Source organism: Sorex araneus, chromosome 2 (assembly GCF_027595985.1).
Source record: "Sorex araneus isolate mSorAra2 chromosome 2, mSorAra2.pri, whole genome shotgun sequence".
In the NCBI taxonomy this organism is placed as follows: domain Eukaryota; kingdom Metazoa; phylum Chordata; class Mammalia; order Eulipotyphla; family Soricidae; genus Sorex; species Sorex araneus.
Window position 1 is genome coordinate 234449297 of NC_073303.1, and position 22031 is coordinate 234471327.

At 62.5% G+C, this 22031-nt stretch overlaps 3 protein-coding genes across 3 annotated transcripts; all 3 read right to left on the bottom strand.

Moving 5' to 3' along the window:
• Positions 1-39: 39 nt before the first annotated feature.
• On the bottom strand, positions 40-6322 carry ICAM5 (intercellular adhesion molecule 5). Its single transcript, XM_055128607.1, has 11 exons — positions 6165-6322; positions 5025-5294; positions 4515-4835; positions 4048-4335; positions 3513-3767; positions 3131-3379; positions 2539-2784; positions 2175-2453; positions 1822-2061; positions 1239-1505; positions 40-459 (listed from the first exon to the last, which is right to left on the bottom strand). Exons 1-11 carry the CDS (start codon positions 6244-6246, stop codon positions 185-187), a joined length of 2772 nt encoding a protein of 923 aa, XP_054984582.1. The 5' UTR covers positions 6247-6322; the 3' UTR covers positions 40-184.
• Positions 6323-7275: 953 nt separating this feature from the next.
• ICAM4 (intercellular adhesion molecule 4 (Landsteiner-Wiener blood group)) lies at positions 7276-9858 on the bottom strand. Its single transcript, XM_004616560.2, has 3 exons — positions 8679-9858; positions 8212-8517; positions 7276-8075 (listed from the first exon to the last, which is right to left on the bottom strand). Exons 1-3 carry the CDS (start codon positions 9073-9075, stop codon positions 7957-7959), a joined length of 822 nt encoding a protein of 273 aa, XP_004616617.2. The 5' UTR covers positions 9076-9858; the 3' UTR covers positions 7276-7956.
• A 34-nt stretch (positions 9859-9892) lies between these two features.
• On the bottom strand, positions 9893-20785 carry ICAM1 (intercellular adhesion molecule 1). The gene is made up of 7 exons (XM_055128948.1): positions 20398-20785; positions 17906-18157; positions 13070-13384; positions 12123-12404; positions 11798-12046; positions 11411-11659; positions 9893-11220 (listed from the first exon to the last, which is right to left on the bottom strand). Exons 1-7 carry the CDS (start codon positions 20462-20464, stop codon positions 11045-11047), a joined length of 1590 nt encoding a protein of 529 aa, XP_054984923.1. The 5' UTR covers positions 20465-20785; the 3' UTR covers positions 9893-11044.
• Positions 20786-22031: the final 1246 nt, after the last annotated feature.

The following is a 22031-nucleotide window of genomic DNA, read 5'->3' on the forward strand; positions in this document are numbered from 1 at the left end:
AGAGAGGTGGGGACGGGTGCACGTGGTAGAGCTCCCGAATCCTTTATAAAAATTTTATTGGGGAGGGGTAGAAAAGAGGGGTAACCCTCGCTTGGAGTTGAATAAATAAATAGAGCAATGAGTTGGGCCCCCAGGTGTGCCTGTGCGGGGGCGACCCCCGGCCCGCGGGGTGAGGGCAACAGGCTCAGGCCGACGACGTCAGCTGGATGGAGAAGACCTCACTCCCCACAGAGGTCTCGGCTCCGCCCGCCGCCTCGGTTCCCCCTTCCGTGGCTAGGCTGCCCGCGCCGCCGCCCGCGCCGTTGAGACACACGGCCTCGCCCGAGCTCTCGGCCTCCTGCACGTTGTACTCGCCCTTCTTGCAGGCCGTGGACTGCACGTAGAAGGCCAGGCCGGCCCCGGCGGCCAGCAGCACCGCGCCCCCCGCCGCGCCGCCCACGGCGACCCACAGCCACGGACCTGCCGAGGAGAGGCTTCCTGCAGACGCCACCGCCGCGGACCCCGCCCCCAGCCACCCCACCCCAACCCCAGAGACCCCGGAATCACTGCACAGCCTCCCCTGGAGTCAAGCTACTCTCCTCCACCCCCAAAAGGAGAATTAGAGGGGACAGTGATTCCTCCGCTCCAGAAAGACCCCCACCTCCGAAGACACACAGAGTACGGGCAGAAGAATCGTGCTGGCGTCTCCCACCTCCATCCCCTGCCCAGGGCCCCTAGCCACCCCCTACCCCGTCTCCATGGAGACACGGTGGCGACTGTGCAGAGGCCACCTCACTTTAACATATTTCTTCTCGATACGATACGTCATGGGGTTCCTCCATATGAGCAATGATCAGCGACCTTGGCCTCTAGCCTCCCACCCAGCTAGCCCACCCTGGCGGGGCGCCCCACTTCTACCCTAGCTCACCCTGCAGTTTGGGGGCTAACTGCGTTCAGACAAGCCTCCGCGGAGGCCCCGCCCCGTGAAAGATAGCCCCGCCCACCAGAAATGTTAGCCCCGCCCTTGCGGCCTCGCGCCGGGCGCCCTACAACTTGCTCGCCCCGCCCCCTGCAGGCCACACGCTCCGCCCTCTACAGCTAACTTACCCTGGCCCCGGCAGCTCGCTCGACCCGCCCCCTAAGGCAGCTAGCCCCGCCCCTGCATCGCGCTCGCTCAGTCTCCATCCTTCACTCGCTCCGCCTCTACAGTTCGCCCCACCCCCTAGAGTTCGTACGCCCCGCCCCCCGCTGCCACTTACCAGCCACGCGCACCGTGATCCGCCGCGCGTGGCGCCCGTGCGCGTTCGTGGCTGCGCACTCGTACTCGCCGCCGTGGCTGCCCAGGGCGCCCGCCACGCTCAGCGTGCTGTTGTTGCTGGACAGGCCGAGGTTGAGTGCCCCGGGGGGTGCGCGCCAGCTGATCTGCGCTGGGGGCCAGGCTTCTGCTCGGCAGGTCAAAGTGAAGTTGCCGCCCGGCCTCACTCCTCCCGGGGGCGAGGCAGCCAGCTCGGCCACCACCGGCCGGTCTGCCGGGGACAGGAATGCACGGGGTCAACCCAGTCCAGCCGCTTCTGCCTTACCTAACTCGGGGTTACCCCCTCCTCATCTAGGCGGCCTGGGATCCAATCTGTGCCCCCTTCCTCTAGAATCCGGTCGGTCATAGGCGAGACGGAAATCCCTAAATCGCTGCGGAGGGGAGCAGAGCCAGGACCCACATGATCCAACATTTGGGAAAGGAGGCTTCAGCATTTCTCAGGTTTTCTCTGTCTCCCATAACTGGAGAAGAAACCTCTCGAGCGCTCCCACTCCTGACCGCCAACCTTGGGTGCCCCGCCCACTTACATTCCACGCCCACCGTGACGGTCCGGGCGTCCGTGCCATGCGCGTTGGTGGCCAGGCAGTGGTAGGTGCCCGCGTCCTCCCGGGACACGCGAAGCCGCTGAGGCCGGGGCGCACCCTCCCGGGAGCAGTGGACTTGAGGGGCTGGGCGACCCCGGGCGACGCAGGCCAGAGCCGCCGCCTCCGCCCCTTCCAGCCACGTCTGCTCACTTGGGCAGGTGGATTCATCCATTTGTGGCGCGGCTGCAAAGGAGCCGCGGGGTAGGGTGGGGGAGGGGGGAGAAGGAGGAGGGGCGTCAGTGTGATACCGGACCCCGGGGCACCTCTGACTCCCCACCCGCCTGGACCCCGCTCACACTCCGTGCTCACGGCGACCGTCTTGACGCTGGAACCGTGCGGGTTGGTGGCATTGCAAATGTAGATGCCAGGTGCCAGGCCCTGAGGGAGGCTTGCGGCTCCAGAACTTGGCTCTGCATGTGCCAGAGGCAGTAGCACCCCTTCGCTGGTGCCCCCAGAGCCCACACACTCCACACTTGGTTCTGGCTTCCCCTCGACCTCACAGGAAAACAGGCGTCCAGATCCTTCTACCCACGTCCAGTTGCTGGGACAACCCGACTCCTCAAAACTGGGTCCATCTGGGGAGCAGACGGGGAGTTCATACGAGGAAGAGTGATCACGGCAGCACCCGCTTCCCTCTGGCCCTCGACTGTTTCCACTCACATTCCACAGTGACCGCCACGGTTTTGGACGCAGATCCTCGCGCGTTGGTGGCCTCACACAGGTAGGTGCCCGCGTGTTCTCGGGACACACGCAGGGGACCCTCCGCGAGCCTGCTGCCCCCGTCAGAACGCACGCAGCTCACAGTGGGGTGCGGGACCCCGTGCGCCACACAGCTCAGCGAGGCCTCGGTTCCTTCCAGCCACGTAAGCTCTTCGGGGCAGCCCACACTGTCCAGCGTGGGCGCGTCTGGTGGGAACAGCGCGGTGGAACTGGGCGCCTAATAGAGGCGGTTTCCTGCACTCAAGCCAGCGGCGCAGTTTTGATGCCTTTGTTTTTTCTTTTCTTAGTCCCTAAAAGGGCTCCAGGACCCTCCCTTCTTTGGACCTATCAAAGATCTTGGAACGCCCACTTTCTTGGGGCCCCGCCCACCCACCCCGCCCACTGACCCCTAGAGCCACGCCTTCCCCTTCCTGCTTCTAGAGCTTCCCTTCACCCCTCTCTTTGCTGTTTTCAAATGCCGCGACTCCTCCCTGCCCGCGAGCAATCCCGAGCCCCTGAACACCAGAGAGTCGCCCTGCGCATCCCCACTTACACTCGACCGTCAGCGTCACGTCCTTGACCGCCTCGCCCAGGTCATTGACCGCGGTGCAACGGTAAGTGCCGGCGAGTGCACGAGTGATCGGCCCCAGCAGGCCCAGCGCCAGCACGGCCCCGCCGTCGAGCCGCGCGCAGTGCACCGAGGGCTCCGGATTTCCGCGGGCCTCGCAGCGCAACGTTTGCTCGGGACCCTCTGGCCACGTCCAGTTCCTGGGACAGTCCCAATCTTCCAGCCGGGGTGCGTCTAAGGGGCGGGGCGGGAGTGGGGGCGTGGAATACAGTCGCTACCTATGGACCTGGGATAATAAGGCCTTGCTCAACACGGCCTGGGCATGATTCCTGGCGATCACGCACGAGGAGGGAGGAGGCCAACTCACAGAGTACGCGCAGATGGGCGCTGGCATTTTTGCGCACGGCCTCCCCATCCACGTCCAGAGCGGCCTCACATTCGAAACTGCGCCCGTCGTCGTCCTCCGTGGCGTTGAGTTGGAGCTGGGCTGGCTGCCCTGGGACCGCAGCTGGCACGCCGTCCAGTGTGATGAGGGCTCCGGGCCCGGCTGAGCAGGTCACTGTCACTACTGTCCCCTCGAGGGTACTGGGTTCGCTCAGGGTCAAGCGGGGCGCTGGGAAGCCTGGGGGCGGGGCCTAGGGCGTGAGTCCACTAAACTCTGCGGGCTAAGACCGCCTCTTACGTGACCGCACCTTCGCGACACCGCGGTATAGTCTCATGGGTTTGCGACCCTCCCCCAACCACCACGTTCGGATTCTGGATCCCCAGACTCTCCTCCATCTACCCCGCCCCTTCGGACCCCCAGACCACGCCCACTCCTGCAAGGATCCGCCCGCTCTTCCGTCAAGCCCCGCCCACCCTGTCCTTTCGCCCCTTCCCCAGACGCGCAGTGCTCCGCTTACTGTAGACCGTCACGTTCTCTCTGCTCTCCCTGCTCTCGCCCCCTAGGGTCACGTTGCAGACCAACTCCCTGGCGCCCTCCTGCTCCGTGCTTGCTGTGGCGGTGGCCGTGGCCAGGAGCGCCTCTTCTTCGAGGGTCACATTGGGACTCAGCCTCTGGTTGCCCAGCGCCAGATAGACCCCAGCCTCCGAGGCTGGAAATAGTCCCTCCAGGGCGCAGCTCACTAGCCTTTCTGAGCCCACTTCCAGGAGGCGGGGGCCGGTGAGGCGTGGCGGGTCGGGAGATAGGGCTGGAGAGTGGAAAATACGAACCACTTAGAATTCGGGGCGCTCTGTGACATCCTCAAGCTACAGAGGAGAAAACAAAATGACTTTGGCTGGTGACAGCTGCATTCGAATTCCGGTTTCTCTGCCTTTCGACTTTTTCAGCACCCGCCCCGCAACTCCGGATCCCCCTCTTCGCACTTACCAAAGGTTCGCAGCTCTCTGGGGGCCGAGCTGTTTTCAAACAGCCCCAGACCGTGGGGCCGCAGGTCCAGCTCGGCGCGGCAGGAGAAGTTGGCCCCGTGGTCCTCCCTCCGCGCCAGGACCGTCGCGGTGAGCATCGCGCCCCGCGCTCGGGGTGGCTCTCCGGCGAAACTGCGGCGGATCAGCTCCTGGGCGCCCCGGAGCAGGATCAGAGTGAGGCTCCCACGGGGCCCGGCGCCGGGGACCCTACAACTCAGCGTGAAATTCTCGCCCACGGGCTGCCAGGAGGGCAGCGGCATCAGCTCCACTAGATCGGGTCGCTCTGCACGGAGGGAGCAAGGGCTGTTGGGAAACTCCGGGATTTGGCGGCGGCACACAGGTTGCGCCCCCCGCCGTCGGGGGCGTGGGGATCCCGGGGGTGGGGCCTAAGGGGGAGCCCCCGTGACCCGGGAGGCGGGGCCGGGGAGGGACGCGAAGTAGTGGAGTCCCAGCGCGGCCGCCGACAACTCACGGTAAGTGCGAATGAGCCCACGCGCCTGCAGCGTGCGCCGCGCGCAGCGGAAGAAGCAGACGGGCTGCGTCTCGGGCTCGCGGATGTCCACCAGCTGCCGCGCCAGCCAGCGCAGCCCCCGCTGGGTCCCGTTCCGGCGCAGCGAGGTCTCCAGGCCGCCCCGCTCGGGGCGCGGGCAGTTGGTGCTGCAGTTCAGCCACAGCGACCCCCCACGCTCCACAAGCGCCACGCGGGGCTGCAGGTCCGCCCAGAAGGGCTCCTGGGCGCGCGCTGCCCGGGGAGAACACGGGTTCAGCCCGGGTTGGGGGGACCTCACCTCCCTGGGATCTCACAACGCCCCCCCCCACACACACGCCGAGACACAAGGCGCCTGCCCAGGGTCCAAAGCTCCCGGGTGTCTCCAAGGAGATGGATGTCGGAGCCGCGCACAGCCACGCTTGGAGGAGGGGACGCCGGGTAGAAGAGGGCAATGACTTGGGGCTGAGTTAAGGAACAGGACAGATGACAACAACCGGAGAGCTAGCATAGGAGGGAAGGTGCTGGCTTTGCATGCAGGGGACCCCGGTTTGACACCTCACAGTTGGAGCCATCCCTGGGCAAAGAGGATGGATTTTGGCTCAAAAGCCAAAGGAAAGACAGAAAACGCGGACACGAGGCTCGGCACCGGGGCGGGAAGTGTAGAGATGAGACTGCCAGAGCACCCATGCTGCCCCCCAGTTCCCACAGTTGGGAAGATGGGGTCTCTGCGGACAGCGAGTGGGGGAGATGCCAAGTCCGTTCACCATGGTGCATATCAGCACGCGAGGTGGGGAAGGATGGGGTGTGGGGAGGCAAGAGAGTCATGGCGGGGGGAGGGGGGAGAGGGACGGCAGGGTTCGAGGATTGGGGTGAGGAACAGTACCCAGAATCTCCAAGGAGCTAGGGCAAGAGAGGAGTGTGTGTATGTATGTGGGGGGGGGGGGGGAAGCTGGGTCCCCAGCGTGTGTGACCTGGAGAGAGGGAGAGAGCTTGGAGAAGGCACCGGGTTCAAGGGAGGGGGAACGCGTGGAAGCGAGGTGAAGGCGGAGCTAGGTTGAGGGCTTGTGACCGCTTCTCAGATGCGGGATCTCCGCCCCCCCCGCCGCGTGTCCACGCTCTTACCTGAGAGGCCGAGGAGCCCCAGGCCCAGCGCAGCCCAGAGGCCGAGCAGCGCCCGGCGCAGCCCTGGCGAGGGCCCTGGCATCGCCGCGGCGGGGGAAGCGCACGCAGGAGGCGAGGGGAGCGCGAGCGCCGAGCTGGGCAGGAGGACGGCGCGGCGCGGCGGGTGGGGTGTGGAGGAGGCTGAGCCCCGCGCGGGGATTGGTTTAACGTTGGTAACTTGGTTTCCAAGGAGGGGGCGGTGGCAGAGGCGGCGGGGGGAGGTGGGGTGGCGGGAGGGTGAGTGTGCGCCAGGCATTGGGTCTCGCGGGGGGAAGGCAGGAGCGAGCGACCCCCGGGGTTTACATGGAGGCCGATCCCACCCCCGTTTGGGCCTGCCGGGGGCCGCCGCCGCGCGCGCCCGCGTCATCCCGGCAGCGGCGCGGAGGTCGGGGGCGCGGGGTTGCCCTTCTCAAATCCCCCACCCCACCCTGAGCGGGGATGCTCGGCTGTTCAGCCCGACCGGGAGCCCCGCCTCCGTGCCGGGCCCCTCCCGCCAGCGACGCTGGGAGGCGGAGATTGCTGCGGAACCGAACGGAGAGCTTTGGGAGATGTAGGGGGCCGTTCTGGGGGGGAAGGGACCCATGTAGGGGAGGAGGGTGAAGCCAGCCCTGGGAGCCTGGGAGCCCGAGGGGAGCCGCCACGCCCCCGGTTCTCCTCCGGCTCCGCCCCCGCACGCGACGGCGGAGGCGGGGACCGAAGTGGCTGCGAGTCGGGGACACGTGCGCGCGTGTGCGCGCAGCGTTTGCGGGCTTCTAAATTCGGGTCGACTCGGCGCGGGGGTTTGTATTTACCCAGAGTGCAGTGGGCACGTGTCTCCCCGGCGTGTGTGAGAGTTCGGGTGGCCGAGGAGCGCCCCCCCTGAAGCCGTTTTCTTGCGCGGCGGGCGGGGCGGGGGACCCCGCATGGCGCGGGCCTTGCCAGGCGATCCAACGCGGGTCCCGCATTCTGTGTCCACGCGAGACCAAGAGTCTCACCGACCTACTTTAGGCCACGCATTCATTTGGATTCCCGCTTCAAGTGTTGACATCCCCATGTGCCTGACAGACCAGGTGATTCCCCCCTCCCCGGACATTGCCAAGTCGCGAGTCTTTATCGGGTCCCCCGCCTTCCTCCACCCCCCCCCACACTTGTGCACCTTCCCGGCAACAAGCAAGTCCCGCAGTATTTCCAGGTAGCCCTATCCTTGCGCTCTCTCTCCCAGCACTAAGGAACTGGGAGCGATCCATTCCCGTCGCCCTCAGCCCCTCCTGCAGGAAAACACCGCGTCTGAAGGGATGGTGGGTGGGTGGGTGGGTGGGGGAAAAATGGGAAAGAAAACTTAGCATCCAATCAGAGCTCCTACGAGGTGGCGGCAGAGCCAATCAGGAAAAGCCATGGGTTTTGGACACGCCCCCGCCCAAGCCTCAAACCCTCCCAGGGACGACGTTTCTCTGGTCTGCGCCGCACTGATAACATCGCCCCACCACCCCCGGGAAAGATGTCTCCTACTGCCCCCGGCTGGGAATAGAGGAACCGGGGCTCCCGAACCCCAGGTGACCCAGGGTAAGAAACCCTTAGGTGCCATCAGGGATACCGGAAGTTAAAGCGGGGAGTCAGAAGGGAGACCCCTTCCTCGCGGGAGGCATATCCATGGGGGACCTTGAAGCCCCGAGTTCGATGCTGGCTGTGGAAGGTTTTATTGATCTGGTGACCAAGGGCACCCCCAAGTTGCCATTTTTCCATTTTGCTCAGCTGGCCTGGACCAACTCGTCCTCTATGCCCGGGGCTGTATCAGCAGACACTTTCGCAGGTAGGCGACCCCCACGAGCAGAAGGATCCCCGCAAGGACAGCGATGGAGAGGGACGCTAAAGCTTGGGATGCGGGGTGCCAAGCTGGGGGGGGCAGGAGGTGAGAATTAGGAACAGGGCAGCTGGAACCCTCAGAAGCGTGATGGATGGCGGGCTGGGAGTTCAAGTCTCACCCCCTGCACCATCCACACCTTCCCCGCGATTTACAAGGGCATCTCACCGAGGGCTGTGAGCGTCACGGGCGCCGAGCTGCTGCGGATGACCAGGCCATCGAGATCGAGGCGCGCGTGGCAGGTCACGGGCAGCCCCAAGTCCAGGGGCCGGGTGCGCAGCACGTAGGTCAGCGTCACGTTGGCCAGTTCCAGCCCGGTGAAGCGCTCCAGGCTCTCGGAGTAGAGCAGGCGGCCTCCGCGCCGCAGCGTCACCGCCAGGAAGCCCACGGGGAACACGTGTGTGACGTGGCAGCGCAGCGTATACTCGCCGCCCTCCAAGACCGGAGGTTCCAGGATCACGCTGCGCGGCCTTTCTAAAGCGAGAGGTGGGCGGGGAGAGGAGGGTTGTCCCCCACCGTTTGAGCCAAGTCCAGGGGCGCCCCCTGGCGTCGCAATCGCCTCGCCCCCCTCCCCCCGTCACTACCCCCCACCCCGTCACGACCTCCCACCCGTCTCGTCAACTCCGGCCCCTCACTGTAGGCGGTTATCCTGGCCGTGGCCCCCCGCGTCTGTCCCGCGCAGGTGACGAAACAGTGCGCCACGGAGCTCCAGGCCCTCACGTCCAGCAACTGGTAGGACACCCAGCCGGGCCCTTGCAGCGTGTCCCCGCGCCTCAGCAGGCTGCGGAGGCCCCAGTCTTCCGGCAGGGGGCAGCTGCTGCTGCAGTTGAGCCAAACGGAACCCCCCGGCGGCACGGCGGTGTATTCGGGGCTCAGGCGCACCCAGAAAGGCGCAGAGGTCCCCGGGCGCGCCGGAGGTGGATCGCCGGTGGGGGCTGGTGCCCGCACCGTCCAGTGCCTTTGCGGGTTCCTTCCTCCCGGGTAGGAGGCGGCAGGTAAAGCCAGCAGCAAGAGGGGCAGCAGAGACCCCATGACTGGCAGGCGGAACTGAGGGGGCCCTGAACCGGATGGCCCAGGCTGGCTCGAGAGATAAGGAGGCCCTCACCCCGCCTCGTCTGCCCCACCCCGGGGAGGCTCGGAGGCCCCCTAGAGGACCCAGGAACCCTGCTATACCTGACTGCCTTTCACTCCAGCCCCCCCACACCTCCCCACAGGAGACTTCAGACCCCTTGAAGAACCACGGCCATCGCGAGTCTTTGTAAAAAGTTTTAATTTTCACTAAAAAGCTGCTCACCAGCTCGGGATTTGGGCTCAAGCCTCAGGGCTGGGCCTTGGCCCAGCAGCCTCTGTTTGCGAGAGGAAGTGGGGGGCAGAAAGGGTTGCAGCTGGGGCAACAGGCGCTTCCAATTCGCACCAGGGCGGGGGTGCGGGCGCACAAAGGCGAGGTTTCCGGAGCTGGATGGACCTCTCCGGCTCTCTTCCTCCCCTCCCGCGGGGCCTTCATCATGCCAGCATTAGGGAATCCCCTGAATATTCTGGTATGATTCCAGGAGGTGGAAGTCTGTCAGTCTGTGAATCAAGGCAGGGACTGGGACAGTTTCCTGAGACTCTGCAGTTTGGTGGCCTTGGGAGTGGACAGGGATAAAGGCTCTCATGCTGTGTGGTGGCAGAATGGGATTCAATCCTTGGCATAGGGTCTAAGCAGAGCCATGAGTAGCCAACCCCCTCCAAGTACCACCAGGTATGGCCCCGAAGCCAAAGAAAAAACAGGGGGGGGATACAGGAAATTCCTGTCCCAACTATCATCAAGAGCATAAATAAAAAAAAAAAAAAAAAAAAAAAAAAGAGCATAAATAAGTAGGCCTGATTGGTCACCTTCAAAGCAGCCAACCCAGGTTCTAGCTCAGGTACCCTGCAGGGTCCCCCATAGCCCACCAGGAGTGATCCTTGAGCACAAAGCCAGGAGGAGTCAGCTCTGAGCATCTCCAGGTGTTGTCCAAAAACCAAAAAATAAAGTAGTTAAAAAAATTCAGGGGGGCTGGAGTGATAGCACAGCAGGTAGGGGTTCGCCTTGCACGCGGCCAACCCGGGTTTAATTCCCAGCATCCCATATGGTCGCCCGAGCACTGCCAGGTATAATTCCTGAGTGCATGAGCCAGGAGTAACCCCTGTGCAATGCCGGGTGTGACCCAAAAAAGCAAAAAAAAAAAAAAAAATAGAACCGTAGCAGAGATGTGGCAGAGAGTGGTGAGGTGGTGTCCTGGGGGCCTGGGGGAGAATTAGGGCCCAGCAGTTGATCTGCAGATGTCACCAGCTCAACCATGTCACCGTGGCTCAGCTCCTAAGGCGCGGCACCTTGGCCAACCATGGGAATTCCAACCCACCATCTTTGGGCCGGTCCCCTTGTGCGGTGCACAGCCTGGACCACTGTGCCTGACAACCCAAAACAAGATTAGACCGGGGGAAGGAAGCTAAGTTCCTCCTGCTGACTGTGCTAGCCCACCCCGAAGACAATAAATAGCTAGGAAAAGAACAAATGAATAAATATGTCATCGGGAGTCAGAGAGAGGGGACAGCAGGCATCAGTCAAGAGGAAGGAACAGGGATTTGTGTTTTGGTACTGCTTGAACTGGCCCGGAGCCATTTCCTTAGACCCGAAGGATCCGGGCACGTGTAAGAGGGATGAGTATCAATCTACTCGCTTGCCTGCCTGGGGAGTCCCCATTATTGGAGGCATATGGCTCCCGGATGTGTGACTGGCCAGGTGTAGTTTGGTCACCCCCAAGTCCTGTCCCCTTCTCGTGGCCCAGTCCTGGGTTTGCAGTGGGTGTGAAGTCCGAGGTTCCTCCGTGTGTTCCCAAGTGCTGTCTGCGTTCCCACGAAGGTCTTTCTCCTGCCCCAGAGATCTTCGGGAGGGGGTTGTGTCTGCCCTCTACTATTCATTTCAGTTCCGGGCCACCGTGCTGGGGGCTGAGCGGGCGACCCGTGGCCCTGGGCGGGTTCAGGGGGGTGTGGCCGCCAATTTCTGCTTCAAGGCTGCCTCTTGCTGGGCCTTCTGGAGCTTGTATTCCCTGATCTTCCGCTGTCGGTTAACCCAGTATGCTATTCCGATCACAATGGCCAGGAGTACCAGAACTGTCAACGTGATGATGATGGGCAAATTATTTCTAGGTTTAGCTGCAAGGATAAAGGGACAGAAGGTGAGGGTGGAGCCGGCCTGCCCTGGCCTTAGTCCAGCCCCAAGCTGCATCTCGCCCACATTAGCCCCACTCCAACGTACTACCACGCCCACCTTGGCCCCGCCCCACTAATATTCCCTCTATTTAGCCCCACCCCTGACCCCGCCACCCAAGGTGCTGCCACTCACAGATCACAATCAGGACCACTTCCGTGGTAATCACACCCTGGGAGCTGGTGGCCCGGCACTCGTAGGTGCCCTGGATCTCCTCCTTGACAGGCCTGAGGTCCCCAATGGGCAGCGAAGACTTGTCTCCCTTCCGGAGACACTCCAGCTGGGGGTTTGGATTTCCCCGAGGTCGGCACCTCAGGGTCTGATGGGAACCTTCGTCCCAGGTCCAGTTCCGTGGGCAATCGCTGGGGTCCAGAAGGGGGCCGTCTGGAGGGACAGCGAGAGATGAGGGGCCCCGCCAGAGAACTGTCACCCCCCCCTCCCTGCCCCATAGAGGGATGTAGGAATCAAAAGGGCTCGGGGACTGGGAGGGCATTGAGGCCGCACGGCCCTGAGGTCACTCACACAGGACGTTCAGCCTCTTCGTCTGGTTCTTCTGTAGCCGCTGTCCAGCAACCTCCAGTAGGGCGGAACATAAGAAGGTCCGCCCGTGGTCCTCTGCACTGGCATTGAACGTGAGTTGGGCAGTCCGGGTCCCAGATGAGACGCCGTTCAGCGTCACCAATGTTCCAGGCTGGGCCTCGCACTCCACGTTCACCACCGTCCCTTCAGGGACCTCCAGCGCGCTCAGGGACAGGTTGGGAGTCTGGAAACCTTGGGGCGGAGCAAAACATGAGCCACGCCCAGTTGATCACGCCCCTCACGTTGGTCACGCCCCCGCGGTACTTACTGTAGAACATCAAGGTCTTGGAGGTCTGCCGCCTCTCCGTGCCCAGCGTCAGTGTACATTTCAGCTGCTGCTCCCCCTCCTCGGCTGCCATTGCCATGGCCCGTGCGGAGATAAAGTCTTCGCGGTATGTGATCACGGTACGCAACGGGTCATCGCCCAACACCAGGTAGACCTCAGCCTCTGACACTGGGAACAGCCCGTCCAGGGTGCAGGCTACTTGCCACTCCCTGCCCACTTCCACGAGCGTGGGAGCTTCAAGGCTCGGGAGGGTCTCGGGCAGGACTGGCAAGAGAAGGGTGGGTGTGAGAGCAGAAACCCTGAAGGCCATTTCTTTTTGCTTTTTGCTTTTTGGGTCACACCCGGCATTGCAGAGGGGTTACTCCTGGCTCTTGCACACAGGAATCACTCCTGGTGGCGCTCAGGGGGCCATATGGGATGCTGGGAATCGATCCCGGGTCAGTGGCATGCAAGGCAAACGCCAACCCGCTGTGCTATCGCTCCAGCCCCCTGAAGGCCATTTCTGGGGCATTTTTTCTTTCCTTTCTTCTTTTTTTTCTTCTTTGTTTTTTTGGGGCCACACCCTGCGGTGTTCAGGCTTTACTCCTAGCTCAGGAACCACTCCTGGTGGTGCTGGGGAAGTGGGGGACCCTGTGGGATTCCGGGAATCCAACTTGGTCGTCTGTGCTGGAAGGCATACGCCCTGCTGGCTGTACCATCAGTCCGGTCCTGCCTGGGGTATTTTCAATTCCCACCTGTAGCGCCAATTCTTTTCCTTAGCGCCCCCGCCATTCCATGACACATGTAACCCTAACTCTTTGTCACAGCCTTATAGGATCCTACAGCCAGGACACCCCACTCCACAGCCCCAAACATGCTCTTCTTTGCAGACCAGACCCCTTTGCAGCTTAAGTCCCCAGTTACCCTGGAAGGGATTCCCAGTGTCTCACCATAGGTTCGGAGCTGCCTGGGGGCCGAGCTGTTCTCGAACAGTCCCAGTCCTTGGGGGCGCAGATCCAGTTCCGTGCGGCAGGAGAAATTGGCGCCGTGGTCCTCGCGGCGCGCCCGCACCGTGGCCGTGACCTTCACCACGTCGTTGGGAACTCCTGGCACAGGCTGCCGGCTCAGCTCCTCATCCCCGCGGAGCAGCACCGCTGTGAGGTTGTTCCGGGGCGCCCCTCCCGCTACCTGGCAGCTCAGAGTGAAGTTTTGACCCACCGGCTGCCAGGAGGGTAGCGATGCCAGAGTGACAGTCTCTGGGAACCCTGGAAGGGGGGAGAGGGGACCCAGGAGAGCGTCGCGTGAGCTGCTCGACTCGGCCAGCAGGGGGCGCTGCTGAGCCGGCTCCCTCCACCCTCCTGCCTCCTCCACCCTCCTGCCCCATTCCCCAAAACTCCTAAATTAGAGACCAGGGCTAAGAACTTCAGCCTAGGAGCCCGAGTGAGAGCACAGTGGGTAGGGTGCTTGCCTTGCATGTGGCCAGCCCCAGTTTGATCCCCGCATCCCGTAAGGTTCCCCCAAGGACTTCCTGAGTGTAAGGCACCACAATCTGACCCAAACACCCTCCTACTGTCCCTTTAAGTAAGCACCGTAAGTTTAACTCATCTGTTCCATTAGAGATTTGTTTTGTTTGGGGGCCACTTCAGTGATGCTCAGGGCTTGCTTCTAATTCTGCTCAGGAACCATATGTGGTTCTGCAGATAGAACCTCAGGGAAGACGTGTGCAAGACAAGTACCCTACCCTCTGTGGTATCTCTTCAGTTCGTGGCCCTTCAGGAGCCTCCCCCTCCCTAAGGAAAAGAAGTTCCAGAATGTTCTGTAAAGAACCGTCTGAACAAACCACAACGAACATCCCCTGACGGCTGGGGTTTCCCAGGCTGAACTCTCTATTCTGCAGCTAGCCCCCAAACTCCAGCTCCCCTGAGGAAAATCAGAGGGCTGACAGTAGTTCCATCCCTGGCCCTGCAGATAGTCTCTTGAGCACCCCTCGGGGTCACTCCCGAGCACAGAGCCAAGAACAGCCCCTGAGCACTGCAGGGTAGGACCCCAAGCCCTACCTCTCCCCACCCCCAAATCACAAGCCTGGAGTCCAGAAGAATACAGCACAGCCCCAGAGGCAAACTGTGCTTCTCACAGAGTACCTCACCCAGGGTCCCTGTGAAGTATCCTCAATCTTGCCTCTTTTATTTTTTTTTGCTTTTTGGGTCACACCCGGCAATGCGCAGGGGTTACTCCTGGCTTTGCACTCAGGAATCACTCCTGGGGATGCTCAGGGGACCATATGGGATGCTGGGAATCGAACCCAGGTCAGCCAAGTGCAAGGCAAACACCCTACCCACTGTGCTATCATTCCAGCCCCCACAATCTCGCCTCTTGAAGACCCTGAAATATCCCTCGGTAAGGCTGTTAAAGGGAGCGGGGGGAGGGGGCTGAACTGATAGCACAGCGGATAGGGCATTTACCTTGCATGCGACTGACCCGGGTTCGAGCCCAGTATCCCACAGCTCCCCCCCCACCCCCCGCCCCAGCCTCCCCTCCAACACTGCCAGGAGAGATTCCTGAATGCAGAGCCAGTAAGCCCTGAGCATCACCAGGTGTGGCGCAAAAAGACAACAACAACAACAACAAAATACAAAACCAGTGGGGTGGGGGGGGCTGGAGGAATAGGACAGTGGGGAGGGCTCTTGCCTGGCATGCAGCCAACCACAGCCAACCTGGGTTCACTCCCTGGCAGCTCATCTGGTCCCCTGAGCTCTGTCAAGAGTAATTCCTGAGTGCAAAGCCAGGAGTGAGCCCCGAGCACCCAAACGAAAAAAAAACAAAACCAGAAAAAGCGTTTGTGGGGCTGGAGCAATAGCACATCGGGTAGGGCGTTTGCCTTGCACGAGGCCGACCCGGGTTCGATTCCCAGCATCCCATATGGTCTCCTGAGCACCGCCAGGGGTAATTCCTGAGTGCAGAGCCAGGAATAACCCCTGTGTGTTGCCGGGTGTGACCCAAAAAGCAAAAAAAAAAAAAGAAAAAGAAAAAGCGTTTGTGTGTGTGGCTGGAAGGGCCGGAGAAGTAGTAGAGCAGGCCGAGCTGGCACTATATATGGTCCCCCCGAGTCCCACCGAGAGCTCTGGTCAGGTTCCTAAGTGCAGAGTCCTGAACAGCCCCGGGCATTGTCCCAAACACACACACACACACACACACACACACACACACACACACGGCATTGTCTGTCACACATACACACACACACTCTCACACATTAAAAAAAGAAGGGGGAGACCTAGAGAGATAGTACAGGGTTAAGGCACTTGTCAAGCGTGCAGGTGACCCAGGTTTGACCCCGGCACCTGTAAGTTCCTCTGAGCACCCCCAGCAGTGCCCTGCAGACTGGGATGTGGCTCAAGAAAACAGAGAACAGAAAGAGAAAGAGAAAGCGAGTGTGGAGCAGCAGGGGCTGGAGATACAGTCCAGCAGGCCGAGCGCAGGCCTCAGCCTGCCAACCCTGTCCCCTCGTTGTAAAAATGAAGCCGCGCCCAGCAGTGCTCAGGGCTGACTCCTGGCTCTGCACTCAGAAGTCTCTCTTGGTGGTGCTCAGGGGACCCTATGGGATGCCGGGGATGGAACCTGGGTTGATCTCATGCCAGGCTGGCGTCCTCCCTGCTTGGGGCCACCAGCCAAATTTTGCCTGCACAAAGGTGAGCCCTTCGTTGGGCTTTGGAGGATGCATAAGAGTTTGGTGAAAAGGTGGAGGGCACAGCCTGGGCAGAGACTTCAAGGAGAGAAGCTGCTGACCTCAAGGGGGGTGGCATGCAAAGGGGGCGGCACAGTTGGGGGGGGGTGTGGCTACAGGGGTCTATGTACCAGGCTGAAGGACTGAGACTGTCTCCTCGGGGCCTGTGTGCGCAGGCCCAGATAGAACTCACACCAGGCGAGACTCCTGGGGGAAGCGGGGCCTGTCCTGGCTCGTGGGCATGGCCCCAGCAGGCAGCCCAGGGGCAGCCCCTTTCAGGGCTCAGGGACTGAACCCAGCCCTGTGCTCAGCCGTGACCCATGGCAGTGCTAATTGGAACAGCTGCTGCCAAGACAAGGCCCTTCCACCCGCACTCTCGGGGTCCAGGGAACCGAAATCCAGCACTGGGGTGATGGCAAAGGTCAGGGGCCAATTAGTGGTAAGGCAAGCCACACCTGACTCTCGTGAGCCTTTGCCCTGAGGTGCCTGAGAGACCAGGGCCTCGCCCAGAGGTGCCAGGAATTGATCCGAGGGCCTGTGCCCTGGGGCCCTCTGCTGCTACCAGGTCCACTCGGCCAAGAGAGCAAAGTCCCAGCCCTGCCTGGTGTCCCTTATACCCCCAAAACCAGCAAATAAGTCCTTGCACTGCCTTTTGCCTTGGGGCTACACAGGCGATGCTCAGGGCTGACTCCTGGTTCTGTGCTCAGGAATCACCCCTGGCGGGCTTCGGGGGACCTATGGGGCACCGGGGATTGAACCTGGGTGGGTCGCGTGCTAGGCAAACACCTTCCCTGCTGTCCAATGGCTCCGGCCTCCTGGTTCAGAGCCTGAGTTGAGCGGTGCTGGGGACCGCTGGGGCTGCCCCGGCGACAGTCTGGATGCCACAGGGTACTGTGGATTGAATCCAGAGACTAGTGCATGCCAGGCAGATGCCCTTCGAGTGCTTCTAGGCCTGCTTTTTTGTTGGGAAAGAGTTTTCAGCCTCGGGGCTAGAGCAATAGCACAGCGGGTAGGCCATTTGCCTTGCACGCGGCCGACCTGAGTTCAATTCCCAGCATCCCATATGGCCCCCTGAGTACTGCCAAGGGTAATTCCTGAGTACAGAGCCAGGAGTAACCCCTGAGCATCGCCGGGTATGACCCAAAAAAGCAAAAATAAATAAATAAATAAATTTTAGGGGCTGATGTGATAGCATAGTGGGTCAGGTGTTTGCCTTGCATGCGGCCGACCCGGATTCAGTTCCCAGCATCCCATATGGTCCCCTGAGCACTGCCAGGAGTAATTCCTGAGTGCAGAGTCAGGAGTCACCCCTGAGCATCACTGGGTGTGACCTAAACAGCCAAAAAAATAAAAAAGAAAAGGACCCATGGGGCCAGGGTGATAGTCCAGCAGGGAGGGCACTTGCCCTGCGCACGGCTGGTCCGGGTTTGATTCCAGCCACTGCACAGGGTCCCCTGAGCCCAGGAGTGATTCCTGCGCATTGTCAGGCGTGGACCCCCAAAGAAACAGAAAAAGGATTTTGGGAGCAGAGAAGTAGCTCAAGGGGCTGGAGGGCAGCCCCCTGCCGGAGCTGGGGGTAGCCCCCCGAAAATTAGGAGAGCCAGGACCAGAGAGATAGCCCAACGGGAGAGGCGCCTGCCTGGCACCCCCTAAGACCCCTGAGCCAGGAGTGAGCCCTGAGCACCGCTGCCGGGTGTGGCCCCCAAAACAAGCAAACAAACCAGGTCTGGGCCAGAGCAACATGACATCGGGGAGGGCACTGGACAGGTCCTTGGCCGACCTGGGTTCGATCCTTGGCATCCCATACGGTCCCCACACACCGCCCGAGGCCTGAGCGCAGAGCCAGGCGTCAGCCCTGAGCATCGCTGGGTCTGGCTGCCACACGAAACAAAGCAAAACACTTTCAAGTCCCTCAAGTGCCATCACAGGAGCTTCTAGGGGTGGGGAGGTTTTCCAAGGATCTCCCCCCCACCCCCGTCCCCCACATCTGAAGTGAGTCTCCCCTCGGCTGTCCAGCCTGCTGGGGACACCCTCCCCCCGCCCAGCTCACTCAGACACTCACAGTACACGGTGATAGACACGTGCCCCGAGGCCTGGCGGAGGCCACAGTTGGAGAAGCAGATGGGGCTGCTGTCCTCCTGCACATCACTCAGCAGAAACGTCTTCCACGTGGCGCCCCGGTCCACCTCCTGCTTGTTCAGCGGCGTCTCCAGGCCCAGCGACGAGCAGGAGTCACTGCAGTTCACCTCCAGGCTGCTGCCCCTCAGGATTGTGGCCTCCTGGGGGACCACGGTCAGCGTGGCACCTCCAGGGCCTGGAAGGAAACAGCAGGGACAGATGTCATCCAGGGTCCCGCCTTGGGCCCCGCCCAGGTTGGCTGTGGTATGTTGTGTGGGGGGAGCCGGAGGGGGGGGAGTAGCAACCTCAAATCCACATACACTCTAGGGGCTGGAGCGATAGCACAGCGGGTAGGGTGTTTGCCTTGCACGCGGCCAACCCGGGTTCGAATCCCAGCATCCCATATGGTTCCCTGAGCACCGCCAGGAGTGATTCCTGAGTGCAAAGCCAGGTGTAACCCCTGTGCATCACTGGGTGTGACCCAAAAAGCAAAAAAAAAAAAAGAAAAGAAAAGAAAAGAAAAATCCACATACCCTCTCTCATCTTTGCCCCAAACCTCAGAAAAATTACGTGGGTCAGTCCAGAGTGATAGGACAGCAGGGAAGGCGTTTGCCTTCCACACACAGCCCACCGGAGTTTGATCCCCAGCGGCCCACAGGGTCATCCCCCTGAGCCCCGCCAGGGGCGATTCCCAAGTGCAGAGCCAGGAGTCAGCCCTGAGCACCACCGGGTGTGACCCAAAACCAAAAGAAAAGAAAAATGATGGGAGCCAAGAAGATAATAAAGAACGGGTGTCTGGGGCTGGCGCACGAGTACAGCGGGGAGGGCGTCTGCCCTGCACGGTGCGAATCCGGGTTCGATCCCCGGCATCCCATAGGGTCCCCCAAGCCCCGCCAGGAATCAGGCCTGGGTGTGACACCCAGACAAACACACAAATCATAAGGAGTGCGCCGGGGTCTAGGGAGATGAGTCCCTCGTTTGCTCCCGGCACTGCATGGTTCTCCCCTACCCCCTCACCCCCACAACTCTCCCACTCCAAGTTCCACCCCTGCGCAGCTGGATGTGACTCAGATGAAAAACAGAAGCACTCCAGGACCAGTGCAAAGTCCCCTGGCAGCCCGGCTAGTGTAGGCCAGGCCACAGCAATAGGACAACAGGCAGGGCACAGAGACAGGAGTAAGCCCTGAGCACTGCTGGGTGCCTTCCCCCCTCCCAAAAAAGAAAATTAAAAAAAAAAAGACAAAAAAAACCCCGCAGACAGTGTTGTCCTGGCCAAAGGCAAAACCTCCCCCCTGGGGGCCCTGGGGAGCCACGGAAGATCCTGCCAGGAGAGAGAGTCCAGGGGAGCCAGCTCTCCACTTTCTCATCTGTGAAATGGGTGATGAAGGCCCCCCTACATGGCTCCAAAGCCCAGGGGAGGAGGGGCTGCAGGTAAAGCAGGGCTGTGTGGGGGAGGAGGAGGTGTTGGGAGTCTCAGTGCCCTGCCTACCGCCATGGCTACCACCACAGGCCACCCCTGAAGAGAGAGGGAGGGAGAGAGAGTGGGGGGTGGCCACACCCGCGGTGCGGGGGCTTCCTCCCCTGGCCCTGTGCTCAGGGATCATAATCCCTGGCGGGGCGAGCGGGAATCTGAGGTGCCGGGGATGGAATCCACGTCAGCCTTGTGCAAGACAAGCGCCCTGCGCCCCCCTCCCAACCCCACCCCGAGTGAGTGTGGATTCTCCAAGGATGAATCAATCCCACGACAGGGAGAGAAGCTTCTCCAGAAGGTGCCAACAACCCCAGGGGGGTGGAGGGGCAGCACCCCATGCGGAGCTGGGACACCAACCCCACCTCACCGGGCACCCAGGGCGGCCCCCTTTCCCCTCCTTCCAGGTAAGAGATGGTGGGGGAGGGGGGCTGGACTCAGCAGACAGCCCCCTGCCCCCTGGGTCAGTGAGGCTGGAATTCCCCTGGATTAGAAAGGATCAGAACTTCCTCAAGGGCTGGGAAAAAGAAAGTAATTGTGTGTGTGTGTGTGTGTGCAGAAAGTGTGTGTGTATGTGTGTGTTGGTAAGAAGAAAGTAATTGTGTGTGTGTGTGTGTGTGTGTGTGTGTGTGTGTGGAGGGGAGGGAGGGGCTGCAGCTGGGCTTGGCGCCAGATTCCTCCACCTCCTGGGGTCCATAATCAGCCAGAACACAAATACTTCAAAGATGGCCTCGCGCTCCCCCAAACTGTGTGCCCAATCGCCATCTAAGCCACTTTGCAGTTTCAAAACCCCCCGAGATTGAGCCTGCCCTGACCCCTCTTTCAGTCGATGGCTCTTCTTCACCCCAGCGGTTCCGAACCAGCTGCCCCGAGAGCCTTCTCCGCAGGCGGCGGGCAGGGCGCGGCTGGGGGCCCGGGGTGGGGGTGCCCGAGCCAGCCCGACGGCGCGGGCGCCTCCCCCGACTCACCTGGCAGCAGAGCCGCGAACAGCGCCAGGAGCGCGGGCAGCGCGGAGCGGGGGGCGCGGGGGCTCATGGCGAGGCGCGGGCGAGCGGGGAGCCCTGCGCGGCGCAGACTGGGGCCGCGACCCGGCGCGTGGGGCCTCTTATAGCGCCCGGCGGGGGCCGGCCGAGGGGAGGCGCTGCCTTCCGGGAAATCTGGGTCCTTCCCCTCCCGAACGAAGGCTCGGCATTTCCGGATTGGGGGGGTGCACGCCCGGCCCGGTGGTCCCCCCGCTTGGGCAACCCGAGCGCCGGAATTTCCCAGCGCACAAAGGGAGCGCGCGGTGGCCCAATGGCCCGTGGCAACCCGAGGGCGGTTCCGGGGCCGGAGCGTTCCCGCGTCCCGCCAACTTCACCCGCGTCCTCGAATCTGGCAAGCCCGGATTAGCCTCGCAGTGGTCCCACCCCCAGTGGCCCCTCCACCGAGGGCGCCCCTCCCCCAAAGGGGCAGGTCCCGCTGCAGCTGACCCCAAGACGCCTGCCGGAGTGGGCGGAGCAGGCCCGGACAACCCCTGGGAGCCCGCGGAGTGTGGATGCGCGAGCGGAGAGCATCCCCCCGCGCCTCGACGGGCGCCCCCCTTCCCCCAGCCCCGGGCATCGCTTCCTCTTTCGCTCGAGCCACGGGGCCGTTTTTGCTTCCCAAACAAGGAAGGAAGCCCCCCCACCCCCGCGTGACCCTGACGCGCCCGGCCCCTCAGCTTCGGTTCCTAAGAGCCCTCGGGGAAACTGAGTCAGCGGCCCGGAACGGGAGGTCGGGATAGAGGGCAACAGAAGCCGGGTGGTGTTCGAACCCTTGCTTTGAGCTGGTAAACTGAGGCGTCACCTGGGCCCCCTGGTGGGGGGCGGAGACGCGGGTACCAAGAATGGAACCCGGGGCGCCTGGACTGAGAGCGCGCGGGGCGCGGCCGGGTGCAGCGGGAAGGCGCCCCCGACGGCCCCCAGGTCACGCCCAGGACACTCGATGTCCATTCCGTGGTGGCCGGGGGAGCCTGCGGTCTGGAGGAGCGGAGCCGCGCCGCCAAAGCTTCCTGTTGTGGGGCGCGCAGCGCGTTGCCCTGGAGAGCTCCTAGGGGCCACGGGGGTCAGGTGGCAGAAGGGGAAGGAGGGGACCCGGGGGACGTGCCGGTCTTTCCGCGCGTTAGTCTCGATCGCGCCCCTCCACCTCCCCAATCGTTGCTCAGGAATTTCCAGGGGCGTCTTTCTGGGTGGGGTCCGAGTTTCCGAGGGGCGCAGGGCCGCCGGGGCAGCGGCGTGGCGTGGGCACCCGCGACGGCGCGGCGCCGGGGTGGCGCTGGGGAAGTCCTGGGCTGGGGGATGCTGTTTCGGCCGCGGACTGGCTGGCGGCCGCGTCCTCCCCACGCTCCCCGTGCGTGCGGCGACAGCGCCCCCGCGCGGCCAGGCCGGTCTTCCTCCCGGCGCTCGGCTAAGGTGCGCGCGTCCCTCTGTCTGTCTGAGCGCGGAGAGGGAATCCTTCCACCCAGCGGGGCATTTTCTGGGCGGGGGCGGCAGGAGAGCACCGAAATAGTCGGAGGACTTCTTCCCGCTCCCTGGAGAAAACCCCAGCCGGGAAGAACGTGGGCAGTGCGAGCGCGGATGAGCTT